The following is a 19,391-nucleotide window of genomic DNA, read 5'->3' on the forward strand; positions in this document are numbered from 1 at the left end:
CAGCAGCTAAGGCAAAAGCGGCAGGACAATGCCGCCTGGAGAGATTTATGGCTGGCTAAAGGCGAGAGAGGATCTGGTGGCAATGATAAATGCCGCCACGAAAACGTTTAAAATAAGGCAATAATATTTAGCATCTAATAAATGGGTTTAGACAAGGCTCCTGCAAGGTCTCCGATTAAATAACAAAATGTAGTGCAATCCATCAAATAAAATAGTTTTAAAGCATTTATTATTGTCATATCCCTCTCGATTCCGAGACAGTTTGACAAAATGCGGGGTCTTGAGAGCAAACCGATACCAGCCAATCCATTTCGACATCCCCTCTATTAAACCGAAACTAGCTCAATCTGTCAAACCGCCGGGCACTTAAGTCCGCCTGGCTGGGAACTTTTATGGCTGCAGCTGTATCTACACTTTGTGGGCTAATGCACCGAAGACAGGGCCGTCATTTGAGCCCCGGCAGCAACACAAAACGGGTCCCAGCATCGACAGGCCATTCGATTCCGGCCAAGTCAGCGGGGAGACCTTTGTGAGGAGGGGTGGACATGCAAATTAGATTCGGGCGAGGTGGCATCGGGGCCAATCCCGTGTCCAGCCAAGCGACACGGAAAAGTAAGCCACCGCCCAATGCACTCCGGGATCCGGGTCCCCGGCCATAAGAGAGGTCATTGTCTGGGCACAAAAATCCAACTGCACATGGTGAAATCTGCGGAAAATTAGATTCCACTCCCCCAACTGCACCGCATATGTGCATGAAAATTGCCGGCAGAACGTGCTACTGTTCGGGGGCTTGCCAACTGTATTTATGACACGTGACCAAATGAAATTATTTGCGCCGGGCAGTCTTAAATCGCAATTGTGGCATCTCAGCTTTCGGATATAGTTTTGTTCCAGCCGACTCGACACGAAAAAGGTGGACAGCTCGGCCAGGGATTAAGTAAAACATATTCCTTTTATACATATATGCATGCGAACTCGGTCCTTCGACTGTGGCGAAGTCAACAGAGGAATGCGTCTGCCTCTGACAGCTCAGTTCTGCCTGCCTCGGCTCGCCGGAGTCTAGATAATAAAGTCGCTTGACAGCAGGGATGTCATATTCTGATTCCGGAATTTCCTTGGGAGGCAGTCTTATCCAGCGTCAAAGAAAAAATCGGGAGACATGCCCGAGATAAATTAAGGAGGACATTCAATTACGGAGAAAAAAGTGCGATTTAATAAAGAAAAGGTATCTTAATTATTCAGTAGATAAAGGGGTCAACATATTATACCGTTCTTATTGTAATGTTAAAGATGCAGATATACCAAGAAAATATAACTTATTGGAATATAAAATAACACAAAACAGATGGAAAAATGTTAGTTAATTTGATTTCCTTCTAAAGGATTTGACACCTTCTGCTGATCAATTATTTGTAATTTTTTTAATGACCCATAATCCACTTTTGAGCCGAATCTCTCCACTGTTCATTGTCTATACCCTGCGGCGCTTCTTTGTGACGTGAAACAAAAGCGGAAAACCTTCGCAGGCAGTGCAGCAGTAATAAACTCTGCTCCACCCACCGAAAATCCCTCCGAAACCCAGTCTACGTCCTCAAGTTTGATTTCTTTAAGAGCAAAAAGTAAATCAAACGAGTTCGCATGCCGCTGACAGATAGCATTGAATGCACTGCAAAGACAAAGCTGGCGAGTAAATGTAAAAATAAAATAAAACCGAGGGGGAGCCACATCTTCCAAAACGAACACAATTCAATGCGTGACTTGACTGAGCAACTGACGGATGTACTTGAAGTCAACTTCATTTTAATCAGCGCCTGACAGCGAGCAACTATTAAGGGGAAATGTAATAGTGTCCTTGTCCTCGTCCTCGACCTCCGACCTCCGACTACCACTACCAATACCTTTGCCCAAGATCGGGCTGGAATTTGATAAGCCCCTGGCGATAAGACGGCGCCGGCAGACGTTCGGCACGGGTTCAGTTCAAAATGGCGTCACAAAATACATTTTGAAACGAGCAGCGAAAACGTGAGTTGATTAGCAATAACCCGCCGGTTATTCCCGATATGTGTGGGTGTGTCCTTAGAGCCATTTTGTTTCATAGCGGAGACGAGTTTAATGGGCACCTCTTAAAAGGTTTCCTGGCTCCGAATATGGCCCGCCACATTAGTGCCTCAAGTCTGGAGGATACTAAAAAATTGTGTACATCAAGATATATGGCGAGCACGTGGCTGCCATATGTCAGAGTGGCCTTTATTAATATTTTATGTGTTGTTTATAAAACAAAGGGACCAAATTGTCCTCGCTGACGAGCTTCCAATGGGAATTACGTACGCATATTGACGTAATGGCTGGAACTGTTTTTCGCCTCCCTGCTTTTTTCCTTCAATTAAATGCATCTGCAATTGTCAACTATTTCAATATAGTTTTATGACAGAGGCTTATATTGTTAGCTGTTTTAATTTGCCAATGGCTGTCATTTGTCGCACTTTGAACGTTTTAATGCCTTTTTCGATTGCTATATTTGCATTTATTCTCATCGCTTAACTGTCATTTCTTACGCCTCTTTGGTTTTCGATGCAAAAATGAAAGCCATTAAACTGTGAAAAGCCTTTTTTGTTGATCTCCAAGAATACAAAAAAGTGTTGAAATTTAATCACTACAAAAAGCAGCACACAAAACAGCAACAAAAACATTGAGCATTAAACTATTATCAACATCAGATAGGATAAGCAATAATTTTGTTTATTTTCTGGCATACCTACTACAATTATCTAAATTAAATTGCCTTGACACTCTAATAAGATTACGGAGCTAGACAAATTTAAGTTAGACTTTAGATGAATTGCATAAATATTTGGATGAAATAATTACGAAATAAAATACATATAACCGCAACTGTGATTTTTCTATGGAACAAATTCCAGCCAATATACCAGAAAACGACAAACCCAAAATGCAGACATTGACAAAGCTCTTCGAGAAATTGACCAAAGCCGAAACGGGCAGAGAAATATGACAGGCCAACTGAAACACAATCGAAAGAAAAGGAAATTAAAAACATAAATAAAAAGCCAACCCACACACGCAAGGGTCAGGCCCAGTTGACCCATTCTTATGCAACAACAAGTGAGAATTATGAGCCAAAGCTTTCGGATCTGTGGCCAAGGAGTTGTGTATTGTAATTCATTTGCTCAGCTGCCTCCAAACAAAAAAGAAGCTGAATTAAATGCACACAAACAGGGCGAGAAAATGCACCAGAAATTCAACACTTTTTCAATTGGGTGGGGGAGATTTCCGACAGTGATGGCGTTTTAGCTATTTAGGGGTAAAAAATCTTTAAAAACACGTACCTAAACCTACAAATTCAATAACAATATTGGCATTTTTTAATCATTTTCGTTCATTCATTGTTTTTATATATTTTTTGATAGAGGATTTGAACTATATTTAAAGATTAAGGTATTCTGAATTTTGGAAGACTAGAAATAAACTGATATATAAGATCAAAATATTTCTTACTTGTTATAATAAGACTTTATAGAAAATCCTTTTCAGGATACTTATCGATTTGGTGATAAAACTAGTGGTGATAGAAATAGTTTTAATGTGAACTTTGTAATATACCACGGGAAAACTTTTTTTTTATATTAGGTCAATACTTATTTTTAAAAATATTTTTTTGTTAATCCATTAAGCCATTTTGTTTGGCCAGCACTGGTTTCGGACTCCGGGTAAGACTAGGGTTCGGGGTGAGGGTTCGGGTTCGGGTAGGAGTACGGATCCGGGTCTCCGACTCCGGTCGCCGTTGTCGCTTAACATAGATAAATTGCGTTAGAAAAAGAGGCGGCGGTGTCCTGGGTCCATTCGTATAATTCACTTTTGTCAGACTCATAAAAATTGTTGAGTGACATTTGTTTGTGTTTCCCGTTTGCCGTTCTTGTAGTTGCTGGTTGTTGGTTGTTGCTCTGTTTTCACTGATTTTGTGTCAGTGCAGCCATCTTTTTCTTTTCCACTAGGCTACCCACACACAGATACTCACCCACACACCCGCGTTCACCTACCCACCAACACACTCGCACAAAAACACACACAGTTTGCCTTTTCGCTTTTAGCATTTTTCTTGACTTTTTGCAGCGCTCTCGTGTTCTGTCTCCACATAAAAGAAAATTAGTGAGTTTTGTTGCAAAAATATAAAACATTTCCCCGCCCCCAGCCGCCACCCCATTTGGGCCATCCTTTTCGGCATTCTTTTTGCGTTTTTTGCCTTTGCTTTTGACATTTCTGCTGTAGGTACATAATGACAAAGGTTTCCGTTTTCAAATGGCCTGACACAAAGCGATGAAAAAGCTTAAAACTGTTTTTGTTTCGCATTGTTTTGTTTTTGATTTGAATAAAAATGCCTGCAATTGCATAGTTTTGAGCCTTTGATGCAATCGGAGTCCTTGTTCAGAGGCAATCTCGTGTGTCCCAGGCAATTGGCGCCTTTCGCACTGTTTGGCAGTGAAAAGACAGCGATTAAAAGGTATTTTATTTAGCACTTTGTGGGACGTTTTCTCGACTCAAGATACACTAGAAGTAGCAAAAAATTTACATATCTTTTAAAGGTTTTCAGAGATAAAACAGCACCAAACGGTGTATAGTCATTCGGATTAGACAGTAAAAAAATATATAAAATATAACTTTAATGAAAATTTTAACTATATACTGTAAAAATTATGATATATAATTAAATTATGAACACTTTTTGGTATAAATAACTGAGTAAAACATAATTTTTAATTTCTCAAATTATAGTATCAAGATAATAAATACAAATATTTGTTAAATATTTTATATATTTGAGTTTTTCTGGCACGTTTCTTAAAACAAAAAGAGATTATTGAAATGATACGTGCCATTCAATCGAAATATTCCATTCATTGAGGACCCATTAGACCCTGCAGTAACTGCTGTGATTACGCTACATTCACACGCCAATTAAGAACTTCATTTTGTCCCCTCCACTGAGTGCAGTTTGCCTTTCATATGCCAGAATTTTTTGAGTCAACACCCCAGTCCGTTTGGTGGCATATTGAACTTTGCACCGCCAGCAGCCACCGGCCATTGCTTTCCTAACGAACCACAAAACGTCCACAGGTCCGTCACAAATCACGGCCAACACGTGCCATCCAGTCCGGAGTGGAAAGAGTCCAAAGTCGAAAGATTGGCAGTCCAGCGTTCCGGGCACCTTCGCTTATTAACAATCCTCGGAGAGATTCGCCAACGCCCCACCTCGATGGCTTTTCCTTTCCCATTCACATTTCCCGGCATCCGTGTTTGCCATTTCCCGTTGCCGTTACCATTTTCACATTAATGAAGTGCTCGTGTGGGCAAGTTGTTACATTTTCTTTCGGTCTGGCGTTGATTACATGAGAAATTCATGTTCAAATTCAAATTTAAAACTTTGCCAACCGACGGGGAAAACTTTGTTCAACCAGGTAACCGATAAAAAAGAGCAAAAAAACGAGGAAAAAAACATAGAAGGCAGCCCAAGTTTTTTCAACAAAAATTTTCAGCTCGACTTATGTTGAAGTCGTGCCATTGCACTTTCCCGGGGTTTGGCTTGATTTGTTGGCGGTGGAGGTATCTCCGATATATTTCTGACCACCGTTTTGTCGCTGGCCAGTGCAGTGGAAATATTTCGCATTTCGCTCGTATTTTTCCAATGCGCTGCATTCAAATATTATCAATTTCTGCAGCTAACGATTTCTCTTGCCAACGCTAACTGATTGAATTGTTAGAACGTTTTACGTGTGCGGCATCGAAAATGCGCAACTGAGCCATTTTCCCCGCCCCTCGACCTTTAACCACCGCCTGCCACTCAGCCTGAACTTCGGCTGCGGGAAAATCAATTTTCGTCGAAATAAATTGTCGAATCTCTGGTATAAATTGCAACTGTTTGCCCAACACTTTTCGCAACACAGAGGAAAAGGCTTTTCCTCCCTTTTCTCGCTTGAATTTGGCGGCATTCTTTTTTCTACTTCTGGCGGTCCGATGAAATTATGTCACATAAAAATTATTTATCACAATCATGAGATGAAAGGGTGACCATAAATAACTACTGTTCAGCTCAGATAAATCGCATTAAAATGCAAGTCATGCCTTCTCATTTAACCCGTTCTATTATTGGCGCGGTAATTTGTTTAATTATTTAGTCAAGGCTAATATCGATTGAAAATTCGTATGGCATTTGAATTGTGCACGCGCCCTGGAAATTTTAAATTGATAATTCACAAGCTCATTTAACAGTTGATAATTATTAATAGAAATAGTAGGCTATTAGCAGTTTTTTCGATTATTTATATCTTATCAATCTATGAGCACTACAATAATAACTTAATGTACAACTATCATTTCCATTCTATACCAATTAATCAAGATCTTATAAATTTGTTTCTAAATTTACTAAATTTTTTATTTACACTTAAAGTTTGTTATTTATTCGTATTTCCAGTGAAAGACTTTTAATGGCTTGATAGATTAACACCTTGTGTCTACTCTCTCAAAAATTTTTTAGATTTAGATTGTATCTAAAAGCATTTGTTTTTAGATTGTTATATTTAATAATTTTGGGGAAAACCAAAATCAAGCCTTTTAAAATCTTATCAAGAATATCGGATTGGCTATTTTCATACTTTTTTGTTTTTTCTTGCAGTATAAAGTAAATTAAAATCTTTAAATTCCTCCTAGCTAAACTTCACATTCCAAATTCCTGGAGCAGCAATTAAAACGAAGCGAGAGACTAGAGGATTGGTCTATCTAATGAATATGACCCCCGGCCCTCTGCTTCCCGCTTTTTCGGGTTGTGGAAAATGAACAGCAGTTTCATTATATTTGTGGTGCTGTATGATTATCATCGACATCGCTCATACGCCATGGATGACGTGAATTGGCTGTCTGTCTGCCTGCTCTCCGGCTTCTCTGCTAATTGTTCCTAAATGACAATGCAAATTTGTACAAATTCTCAACGCCCCCACACACACACTCACTGGGAGACAGACACGTAAAATGCTTGCAAAATAACCGAAAAATTTGTGTTAAATAAGCGAATAAAAGCAATGAAAGTTTTGCCACTTGCCTGCGTCCGGTTCACTCACTCGTGCTACGTGTCCATCCGTCCGTCGTCGGTCATTTCCTGTTTTATTTTGCCAACTCATCATGGTGGCCCGAATGGTTAGCATTAGGTTTAAAGACGGACCGTTCAGGAGGCACGTTTTGGCGTTTTCAGCACTTTATTCCGATCCGGTTTTTAATTCCATACAGAGCACTTTCGTTTTCGATTCCAATCCAAACGGCTGATTACTCGTCAGTCGCGCTGATTGCTCCACGTGAAACGAGCATTAGCATTTCTGATTCAATTTCGGGACTTGATGTTTGCCTTAACCCTCTTTTTCCGTATCATCTCCCCGAGAATCCATTATAGTTGACAGCCTCAAGACAAATTCATACAATGTAAACATGGAAACTTCTTCTCTTTTTTTCGCCATTGTTTCTAACCATCGCAGCGGAAAAGAATCTGTTTAACAAGCACTTATTTAGATTATATTTGTTGATTTCCACTTATGAAGCACTTAATGCGAACACGATTTCTGTGTCCCGTATCTCGAAATCTATATCTCGCAGCTCGGTTTCAGCCCTGGATTTTCCGGGCAATCCCACACCATTCAGTCAGTGTTTGCCACTCAACTATGATTGATAATTCTGATGATTCATGCGTGTAATTCAGCTTGGGGTTTTTCTTGTTTCCTTTCTCGTTTTTCTTGCGGGTCAGAGACATTATGTTGTGACATTTATAAGAAACTCATATGGGTCATGATTCTTTTATTGCCTTTTGCGGATTCCCAAGAATGTTTTTCTTGGAAATAAACTTTAAAGCCACTATTGCTGGTTATTTTTATTTAAGGTCGAGTATAGAAATCTTATAAAAAAAATGGTTTTGATAGTGCCCCGACTATAAGATATCTGTTACTCAGCCTAGCAACTTCAAAATAAATATTATTTTTACATTTTACACTTTGGAAAAGTCTTAAACAATTACTTTTCCCTGTCCTTTAATATAACTATCCCATTTAAGGACCTCCTTTAAAGTGGACGCTAAGAGCTTCTTAAGTGTACTGTAAATTTTAAGCTATTTGGACTGCCATTTCAAGTAAATAACCGCAACCCATTAAAGCACTGCTAATTAAAATTCAGCACGTTCCCACTGTCGCACAGTTGAGTCAAGTTAAGTTGAGAGTCATAAGCCAAGCCATAAAACAGCCAAACGAACGACCGCACAGAAGCCATCAAAAATATTGTAACACATTTTGCCTATTAATTGCGAGCCCATCCACCGGTCCCCTTACAGTCTTCAGTCGGCAGCTCAGAATCCACAATTTTCCACCTTTTCCCGCCAGCGTTAGTCGATTTTCCCAGTCCACAGAGCTCATCCAAATGAAATTTTGCAACATTGTCGGTGGGATTTGGCGTGGCCAGCTTCCCTTGAATTGGATTTCTTTTGGTACTAGTGGTGGGTTAAATAATGAAAGAGAAAACTATAAACTCATTTGAGTATTGGGAATCGGAATTGCGACGTGATTCGCAGCAGATGAAAAGTTTTCAAAGCTCACAGATGGTAAAGGGTTAGATTAACATTCGGCTATCATGATATTTTGAACACTTTCGTAGGAACAAATTTTAACATTTCGAGAACAACAAAATAGACGGTATCGCAACACTTTGTGTGCTATTCGAAGCAATTTTTTAGTATGTTTGAGCCATATCCTGGCCCCAAAATCAGCCTGTGGCCCCAATTGCCCCCATGTTGTCATGACAGAGGAAATAAATTGCCAACGCGTTGAACGCAGAATAAACCGAAACCATGTAGGTAAATGGCACCCCATATGCAGATACAAGTGATATACAAAGTTTCTAACCTTCCGTTCCCACTGCGCAACAAAACTGACGAAATACGCGTCATCCACCCACTTTTTTTGAACGAACAGGTTGAAACCATCACCATCTGCACTGAGCAAAAGGTTGAAACATATTTATGGTAATTAAAATTGATTTGAAAAGTTTAGATTGTCTCTGTGGTCGCACAGTCTCTTCAAAATGTACAATGTTTCAGAGTCGGAATACCGACTTTGATTCCTACGCAGTCTCCGGTCGGTCGTATGGGGCGAGTTTTGGCAACAGATCATTCTGGCAGCCCATTTGTACAATAAACAACAAAATAATAGCATTGAGCGCTCAGAATGTTTTATTTGCCTACTCTTTGTTGGATTTCCCTGCTTTAAAGAGTTATTATTATGGATATGAATACTTCAGTAAAGAACGCTTAAGACGACTCCCTCGACCCTGAGTTTTTCTCTATTTAAATAGTAGTTCAAGGATTTGGGATAAAATTACAATTCTACTTTTAATTGTCTAGTTTAGATACTTTTGCCCTTACGACATAGCTTTAAATAAAAAGTTACATTTGTATCTCTTTTAAATCCGTGTATTATGTAATCCTTTTTAGATCCTCACCATTTTCAAGGTGACATTTTTGGTGCTACTGCTCTGACCGCAGATGTACTTACCTACTGCCTGCATGTGTGACAAAACTTTCTAATTAAAGTTGCTGCAGCCCCGCACTGAAAACTGAAAAGTTGACAAGTTCTCACGTGTGTTTGTATTTGCCAAGGCGAGGACAAAGTTTTCGGTGTCGGCTTTTAGGCGCACTGCGTAATATATTTTACTTTGGCTGACGCTGTTGTTTTTGCCTTCGCTGCGGTCTCGATTATGCAGGGAATTAAAGTCTGATTTTAATTAGCTATCCGGGCAATTAGGCAAGCACCAGACGCTTGATAAAAAAGTTTGAGAACACGGAAATTCAGCTATCTGCAGAATTTAAGGAGACTAAGCTAATTTTAATAAAAATAGCCAATATATAAACATGTATTTCTTGTTATTTGTATTGCTCTTTCTTATACTTGTAATATCGAAATATTACCATTAACAATTATAGTTAGTGTAAAGATTTTAAACATTATATATGTCGAAGAAAAGGTATTTTGAAATATTATACACGCTTTGTATACATCATTGGCTTAAATACCATAGTTTGACAGATAAAGCTAAAAGCTTAAAAAAACTTATCTCAATGATTCCATGACTCAATTCAATGATTCAATTCTGTGATTCGACTCAATAATTCGTCTCTGTGATATGACTCTGTGATACGATTCTATGATTCTACTCTATGATTCTACTCTATGATTTGATTCTATGATTCGGTTCAATGATACGATTTTATGATTAAATTTTATGATTCGATTCTAAGATTCGACTTTCTGACTCTATGATTCGATTCAATGTTTCGAGTCTATGATTCGATTCAATTATTCGTTTTTATGAGTCGGTTCTATGATTCGATTTAATGATTCGATTCTATGATTCGATTCTATGATTTGATAAACAATATTTTCGTTGGCAAAGCCACTTATACTTGGTTACTGTTTCCCATCGAGACCATTGACTATAGAGATCGTGTTTTACTATTCAATTTTATTCAGTGATGTGGTACAAAAAGTTGAGAAAGTAAAAAAAATAAATAATTATACACAAAATAATTTTTTGATGGCTTTGTTCTTATAAAGTGGAAAAACAATTTTAATTACATAATTTTCATTTTTAATAGTTTAATAATTTAATTTAATTATTTTTCAAATAAAATGTTGCCTTACTACGTAAAACATTTTCCTGGAATTTATCGCCTCAATGCACCTCACTTAATTTAGTCCTAGATTTAATTTACAAGTTTGAAGAACAAAAGGCTGAATTTTCTTCTTTGAACCCTCTCAATTTTAAGCCAAGTCGGAGCTGAAAAGAGTTAGGGAGTGGTCCGAACTCAAATCGAATAAAAATACAACTTGCGAACTGGATAGGCAGTGGTAAATGAAAATAGAAGACAACGACTTCCCGCTGCTTTGCTTTCGAGTTCGCAATATTTTTAAGTTTCTCATTCAAATTGAATTAAATAATATGCACTCGACTCGCAAACAGAACTTTCCCCGAAAACTTAACTTTCGCTGAGCTCAACGGGCGGTGGAAAAGGGGGAAACGGGGATAGAAGTGAAAAAGGGTAAGCAAAATAAGGCAAAGAATCTGAGGAGGTTGGCTCCAACTTTCATAATTCATTTCTGCCTGAGTGTAACAATTTTTGCACTTTATGACTTTCGAGTGCGCGCTGTGCGAGTGCCTTGAGTTTGACTTTGGGGCCCGCAAATCATGCAATTGCACCAGCAACTATAGCAGGAACTACAACTGCAACTCTCAGCGGGAACTTCAAGTTGCAAACATTTTGGGTGCATCCTGCTTTTCTGGGGGAAATCGCCCTTCTCGTCTCATTTTTGTGCTAATTACAGGGGTGGGACGCGGCTGCAGACGGTGCATTCCACTTGGCAACAGCCGAAAACAAACTTGCGGCCAAGAACAACAAACAGGCAACCAGAAAGCGACGATAACCGTAAAGGCCAACCCCACAGGGGAAAAAAGCAAGAATTATAGGAAGTCTTCGACGAGGAATGCGACTATGGAATACCGTGTAATGCGACATTATTTTATAATAATTAAAACATAATAATTATTTATAATTAAAGTTATTATTTAAGATAGGTCGTGTTATTTTTATATTAAAAACAATTATATTACCGTAGACTTTTTTGTATAGCAAAACCTACAAGATTTATCCTAACTTTAATGTTGGTATTTATCTATGCCTAACTTATATGCATCGATATGACTGCAATTTTATTATACAGATGGTTTTTTTCAAGGTTTTAAAGGGTAGCAGTTAACGACTTCCCCCAAAAATTAGGAATCCTCTTTAGAGATAACAAAACCTTTTTACTTTTTTTATGTAGATAAACTCCGGTAAATAGGTATAATATACCCCTTGCTGTCCACCACTGGGTGCAAAAACAAGAAACGAAAGCGAAAACGAAATGGCAAACAAAAGAGCAGCGACAGGCCAAAAGGCAAGGCCAAAAGCCTGACCAGGAAGTTGTAAACGGCATTGGGGCAGGAGTCCAGTTCGCTCAAGTTCCCGATGAAGCTCCAGCTCAAGCCGGTCCAGAGAGCCAAAAAGGGCTGGAAGCAACACAAAGCCGCTAGTAAATTCGTGGGCAAGAGCAAACAGATTGGCAGGCGAAACGACCTCGGGCCGGGCCAAAAGTGCCAGTACATGTTCTACCAAAAGCAGGTAGGAAGTCCGGCTAAAATGCTTACCACTTGTTTACCTGGAAGTACCGGCCAAAATAAAAAAACAACAAGAGGTTACCAAATAAAGGCTTACATTCAACATAAAAAGACCGCAAATTTTTGCCTTAAGTCGATCATTAAGGAAGTTTTATTCCTCTAGCTGAAAATATATTTTTGTTTCCTTTTTGAAAACTTAAAAACTCAAGATTATCTAAGCTCAAAGAAGCTTTAAATGACAAAATTAAATGTTTAAAATTCATTTTTAGTGCTAACGCTATAACTTTGAAGACAGTTTATGAAGCATTTAATTTTTTTCAATTTATAAATTTAAAATGTTATTTCTGTAGTGTTTTTGAAAACTTTATGAAAAATTTGACTTGTCATCAAGAAGGTGCAGACAGCTTTGAGCACCCAACTGCTGACAGTAACCGAAAGTTACCCAAAGGCAAATAGACTTCCACGGTTCAATAATTATGCCAAACCACAAATTTAATGTCTAAATTGATTTGACCCATCTTTCATTTGCACTGCATTTACAGGAGTCGCTTTCCTCTGTACGATTGGAAGTAATTCATTTTATGGAATATTCAAATCAATTTTTGAGGGCCATGTATTGACACATGTGTTATTTCGATTTAAAAGAATATCCATGTAAGTTTAAGGTTCGATTTCGTTGGCATATCTTCCGTCCATAAACATTGTTTATGTCACGGATTGACACGCGTCGTCGCTCTCTGTGGAAAACCGAATTTTTCGATTTATATGTATATACAAAGACAATTGAATGCGCGGGAGTACCCAAAGGACCCTGCTCCTGCAGACGGAGTTCGATGTTCGGTTTCGGTATTGGGTACTCGGAATTTCCCTTATCGTAGGCAGGTTTACTCCCACATAAATATAAATAAATACATACGAATAAATAACAGAGAAGGAAATGGGAGCCGGGAAATGGAGTCGGAGTCGGTCATGGAACGCAATCGAGAACAATAACAATGCCGCAAATAAAAGAGGAGCCACTGCAATGGGTTGGTTAAGTGAAAACACTTGAACAATTCAGACGGGCTCAGTTGGGGCCGCATAAATAATTCGCTTTTGATGAATTTGAGGCACGTGAATTCTCAATAAAATACCGATACAATAATTAAGGTAAACGGCGAAGTGCAGTTGGAAAGAGCTCAAGAGAGGATTTCGAATTGTTTACAGGTAATACAAATATTTATCACTTATACTATCAAATTAACAGAACTGTTTTCTTAGCTTGAAGATGTTTTACCTTTGCAACAACCATAAAAAATTAAATTGGGTACAATCCATTAAAGTTAGTTCATTAACTGTTAACATCATAAAAATCCTAATACAGAAAAAGGCCCACAAATAGTTCCGAATCAACCGTGATAATATAAATTAATTAAATGTACAACCTCAAAGCAGATTTGCCAAATACAAATTTAGTAAGTCACCTCATATTGTAAAACCATCAAGTTTTATAACCAAAAATCTGATTAATGATATCTTTAATACCTTGCGATCCAAATATCGTTTGGCAAAGAGCACTACACTGCTCTGATGAAGCGATAAAAATCTTTTAAAAATGAATCCACTTAGGCCAAATACCTCTGCAACAGAACACGGAGTTTAAAACTATTTGCTAACGCTTATCAGAAAATACCACACGAATCTTAACAATGGGCTGCTGAGCAATTAATCTCGTGGAACCAAACCGAACAAAACAAACAAAACCCGAGAAATCCGGTTGCCTCTAATGCGGCTCATAATTTATGAGCCTTCGCACGCACACAAAAAGTCTCGGCGTTAGGAATCAACGCTCACATAATTTGCATAAATTGGAGATGTATCAACCGAAATTGAGGTAATAAAGCCAACAGCCGACGGAGGGCCCTATCAAATTCTGGGCTTTGATGACGGAGATGCTGATCTGCTATCGGGGCACTTGTAATTGGCACTAATTTGCTTTCACTCCATCAAAGAATCCCCCACGATTTAAATGCAAATGAGGGCGTTCCACTGGATGGCAAATAACAGGTTGGCTACGGAGCGAATACTATTAAAATCAATTAAGAAATGGAAATAAAATCAATCTCCAAGCGCGGGGAAACATCCTCTCATATGAGGAAGTGACACAAACCAGCTCCGCTTTTTGTCACAATTTATGCAAGCCGCTGACAAAAATGTTTAAAATTACATTCGCTCTCACCGAAATTGAGTTAAGAGCTCGCAGGTGTGTGTGACAACCCTCGAGAACCAGATACGATACATGAGATACGAGATCTTGTATCCACAAGATGCGACCGTGAACCCCAAGAGTTCAGCCGTTAATCAGCTGTTTATGCTGCTGCATTCTACCGAAATTGAAGAGTGATAAACGTCTGAGAAACCACTTAATTGGCCAAGAGCAACACCGCTCTCCTGCTCATCTTCCGTCCCAAGAAAAACAAAAATAAACTAAAACCCCCAACTTAATCCGGTTATCAAACTTTACACTGTCCAGCAAGATCGTGTAACTTCTCCCGCGTTTCAGTTTCAAAATGGATTGGTTTCATCGACTATAAATGTGCTGCGCATGCTCAGCGCCGCTTTTAGTTCGTTCAAAAATTTCAAAGTGTTCGGTTCGGGACACGAGTATTCTCACGGATTATAAAAATCAAATAGGATCCCCAGCAAACATGTCTTTTAAATTCGTAAGTGGGCAACTCCTCTGCATACTCGTGAATTTTTTATTGCTCCAAATGTATATGGAAATTGTGTTTTAAGCTGGTCTTTCCTGAAATAGACTTTATAGGAATGCAACAAATTGTTCTAATTAGCTATTTACGTAAGCATCATTAGTGAATTTCCTGTTTGCCGCATAAATTACAATATGCAATTGGATCTGGCCAAAAATTATCATAATAAAATAATTTTTTAAAGTTTTCAAATATGTTGCCAATTATATATTCGATTAAATATTCTGAAAAATGTACAGACTGGTAAACTAACTTGGACTATTTATTATATAACTTCAAAGTAGTTATTTATTCAGTGAAATAAATGGCTTTATTATCCGAGGTGTGAATCTGCGAACCATGACCATAAGATGACATATAATTTCTTTCTATTCAAACTACGAATTTGCATAAATTTCAAGCCCGATTAGTTTCATTATAGTCGCTATGTTAATCAGGGCCGGAGAAGGTCTAATGACCTTTCCCGCAAGGGAAAGGAAAATTTGCGTTAGAATATAAATGCGAATAGAACTGACCATAAATAAATCCAGTTTTGGCATGTGCCGAGCAATGCAAGGCTTTTGCCGATTTGAAGGTCAATTCAGCTCCCACACTTTCAGAGCAAAAATTTGGAAATTGGAACACATTGGAATGGCTGTGACCATATCAAACAATAGGTCCATAACTTAGGAAACACACCGAAATTGGTCAAGAAATTAATTTAATTTATTAGGCAAGGCAACTATTTTCTGACAAATGATATAGTTATTCGTTAATTTACACCCAGTTGTAGGCCCTATTTAAGATAGATGTCTTCCTTTTCAAGTGTTATTGTACCTAATAGCTTTATAGGGCTTCAATTAATTATTAAATTTGAATATCTTTTGTTTGTGAATCTTCATCTTCATAAAATACAATTGCCTACTTATTTTGATATTGAGAAATGTTTCTCAATTTTCCTTTCATTACTAATCATTTTATTTTCAATTTGTATTTATATATATATATATGTGCAATATTTTACCCATAATTTAATTCTTTAAATATATTTCTTGCAGTTATTTATTGCATCTGCCATTCTTATCGCTTTGTGTGGCGCTGATGTTTCGGAAATTAAGGCGGCTAAAGTGGATCTGCCTTTCAATGACTTACTGCCACCTTTGCTGGATGAATCGAGCACCACCACGACTACCACAACTGTGAGACCCATCACAACGTTGGCCACAAAGCCCACCAAGAAATCCTATTACCAGAAGCCAGCTCAACTGGCCAAGGAGGACAAATCGAAGGCCATCGCCAGCAAGCCGGAAGTGCAGCAACTGCATCTGGATCTGCTGCCACCATTCGAAGATGAGGCCAAGCCAGCGGAGCAGAAGCCTCAGACGGAGGTGAAAACTACGCCAAAACCTGTGGTTCAGGTCACTCAGCCGGCAGTGCTTAGAGTTGCTCCTCCGGCTGTTCCCAAGGTCACTCCTCAGGCTGCTCCCCGCCCGCAGTACGCGGTTCAACCAGCCCCAGCTCCCCGCCCACAGTACTCAGTTCATCCTGCCCCCCAAGCCGTGCAAACCATCCATGCCCCTGCTCCAGGAAGCGGGTTCCAGTCCCGATTCTCCAACTACTTCCTCACCAGCACAGTTCGACCCAGACGCGGTCCTTTGCCCACGATCACTCCTTTCCCGCGCTTCGTCAGGCTATAGGAACCCATTTAATTAGATTAGATAAGCAACCATTCAAAGGCCAAGTCAAGACATCAAATAAATAAGATACGACACACACTGAGATAATGAGTGGAAACTATGCGGTATTATTTAAAATCGACTGTTGAAGCATGAAGCTCACAACAAAATATCCGAAGATTTTAAATGTTGACGGATCTTAAATAATTTATGAATGCATAAAAGTGAGCATTTTGGACCACAGAGGAATTGCCATCTGTTGGTATCTGCCAAGTCAGGTTATTTATTTTAAGTTGACACTTCTGTGTAGGAATTAATCTGGGCGGAGCTAAGCAGATTACATAAGTTAGAGTATTTTTGTATTATTCCCAATAATCAAGAAGAAGATAAATACCCTGAATTCTTAAGTACTTTAAATAAAAAAGTGGAGTGTGAAAAAATATATTTAATAAATTGTGAATAATGTATTGAAAGAAATGGACAAATGTAGTTTCTACAGTCGTTAAGGGTTTTCTCGCGGTGGAAAATTTTACACATACATTTCAATTTTCTTCTTAGCAACCTTGTCTTCATATTTTACATTTAAATGTTAGTCAGTTAGCTCTGAAATAAAATAATTGAGATGTCAAAAATTAGACAGTTCCTTTTCAAACACCGAAATGTTAGGCCAGGTGTCTCCGTCCCGCAGAATCAGCAAAATGCTCATAACAAACTTCTGATACTCCTTTCCCTTCATCAAAGCAAATACATTTTAGTGTCTACCGCAAACGCGGAATTCAGATTCATTAACAGCATTTAATTAATTGCTTGGCGCCGCCGAAACAGAAACTGACACTGAAAGCCGCTGTCAGCTGCCAAATAGCTACAAACGTTTTGGCCCCCGGCTAATATACATATTGTGGCACCCAAGCCAGGCCAAAGCCCAAACCGAACCCGAATCCAAATCCAAGCGTGAACCCGAACCCATCGCTTGACATTCGCTCAACCTGCTAAATGCTAATTACTTGGCGTTGATGATGTCGCCGACATTCGGGCTGTCAGAAATTCGTCGCACTCGCATTGCCTTTGGAGTGCAGGCCAGGACCCACACTCAGATTAAAAATTACAAGATATTATTTCATTAAAAGTTTTTGTTGGAAATTTATATTTTTTAAATAATTTAAGTTGTTTTCACTCTCTTAAGTTTTTATATTAGTAAAGTGATTTAATATTCATAATGACCAACTTAAAAAACAATCACGGTTTTTCATTTTAATAAAAGATGTCTTTACTTAAGAGAAGTTTAAGCTAAGTGTTGTATTTATAATGATTTTTAAATAAAACACAAATATAATACATTTTTTAAGTATTACTCTAAATTTGATTTTCTAATATTTGTTTGCAAATGTTGAGCTTAGACCACTTCGTTTTTTCAAGTGCCGAGCAGTAGAAATCATGTATGTAGCTCGGCCGATCTAATCAAATCATTGCCATACCGATTAGCCATATTTATGGCTCCCGTTTGTCACTGGTACTGTTGTTACGGCTGTTGTCCATTTGGCCGCGTTAATTACACGGCTGATTGACATTAATGCTCGCCATTGGGCGATGGTGTTATTGGCAGCAGGTCCGGTGGCGATCTTGATGCAACAGCTGATTTAAATGGCTATCTGGCCCCAGGCACAAATGAAGCAAACATTGCCGTTGATTAATGGCATTAAAATATATTTAATAAGCTAATAAAATGATTCTGATAAATGTTTTATTCATATTTCGGGAGGAATGCCCTTCCATCGTTTACAATAGCCCAATGATGAATATTGACAGACTTGATTACCCGATTTCCATATTCAATGATTGCTAATAAGACCAAACAGTTTTATTGTGAATGCTTATGTACTACTTAAAGTATTTTGCTAATGAAGAGATTTTGAAGCGATTAGCGGGATTAAATTGAATTGTTTCCGTTCTTTGATAAGTGGTAGTTATAAATATTTTGAAATATTTTTGATCAAATATTTTTCCAATTTAAATAAAATGCATATATTAAATCATGAGTTTCACAGCATTGTGATACAGTTTCCCTCTTATTTACAAATAAACACAGCAGGTGCTTGATTTCATTTCAGATATGCTGCAACTGTAATGTAAAACTTTCCAATTAAAACGTCCAACTGAGCGTAGGCTATAATGGCACGCCAACAACAAATTTTCTACTCAATTTCATGAAAAATTGATAAAACGTTTTTCAATTGCCATGGAAACTTTGTAAGCCGATTCGCATGATACTGGCCCTGTTGTAGCTACTGTAACCCGAGCTAAGACCGAAGCCCCTCAATGTCAGGCCGTGACAAAATCATAGCGATTTAATGCGCTTCAACTAATTACCCAACCCCCAAAGCTCCTCCCGCGGGAAATGCCACGAGCTGCCAAGCCGAGCAACAATTTAAATCACACTAACCGATTTCGAAAGGCGACTCGAATGGTTACATTTCTGGTATTTTAGGCGAAGCTATTGCACACTTAATAGGCGTGAATTTTGTGCTCCTAATCGGTTTAAGATATCGGAATTTGAATTGGGAAGATGGGAGAAATAAATATGATTTATTATTATCTGGTTTAAATTATATTCAACCTCAAACATTTACCATATACGAGTCCTACGAATGTTTAAGAAATGATTTCACAAAAAAACCGACGACTAGTCATAACCAAATGCTTTCTGAAAAATCATTGGAGCGTTTATCGTTAC

The 19,391-nt window shown here is 38.4% G+C and overlaps 1 protein-coding gene across 1 annotated transcript; it reads left to right on the forward strand.

Annotated features, from left to right (window-relative positions):
• The first annotated feature begins 14,827 nt into the window (after nucleotides 1-14,827).
• LOC108011268 (nematocyst expressed protein 3-like) lies at nucleotides 14,828-16,768 on the forward strand. Its single transcript, XM_017076376.4, has 2 exons — nucleotides 14,828-14,960; nucleotides 16,043-16,768. The coding sequence occupies exons 1-2, from the start codon at nucleotides 14,832-14,834 to the stop codon at nucleotides 16,679-16,681; spliced, it is 768 nt and encodes a 255-aa protein (XP_016931865.4). The 5' UTR covers nucleotides 14,828-14,831; the 3' UTR covers nucleotides 16,682-16,768.
• Nucleotides 16,769-19,391: the final 2,623 nt, after the last annotated feature.

The sequence above is a fragment of the Drosophila suzukii genome, chromosome 3 (genome assembly GCF_043229965.1).
Source record: "Drosophila suzukii chromosome 3, CBGP_Dsuzu_IsoJpt1.0, whole genome shotgun sequence".
Classification (NCBI taxonomy): Eukaryota; Metazoa; Arthropoda; class Insecta; order Diptera; family Drosophilidae; genus Drosophila; species Drosophila suzukii.

Excerpts from the sequence above, each read along its gene's own strand:
- LOC108011268 (XM_017076376.4), top strand. The coding sequence starts at position 14,832 with ATGTGCTGCGCATGCTCAGCGCCGCTTTTAGTTCGTTCAAAAATTTCA. Across the intron at positions 14,961-16,042 it reads CAAACATGTCTTTTAAATTC|TTATTTATTGCATCTGCCAT; the intron begins GTAAGTGGGCAA and ends TATTTCTTGCAG.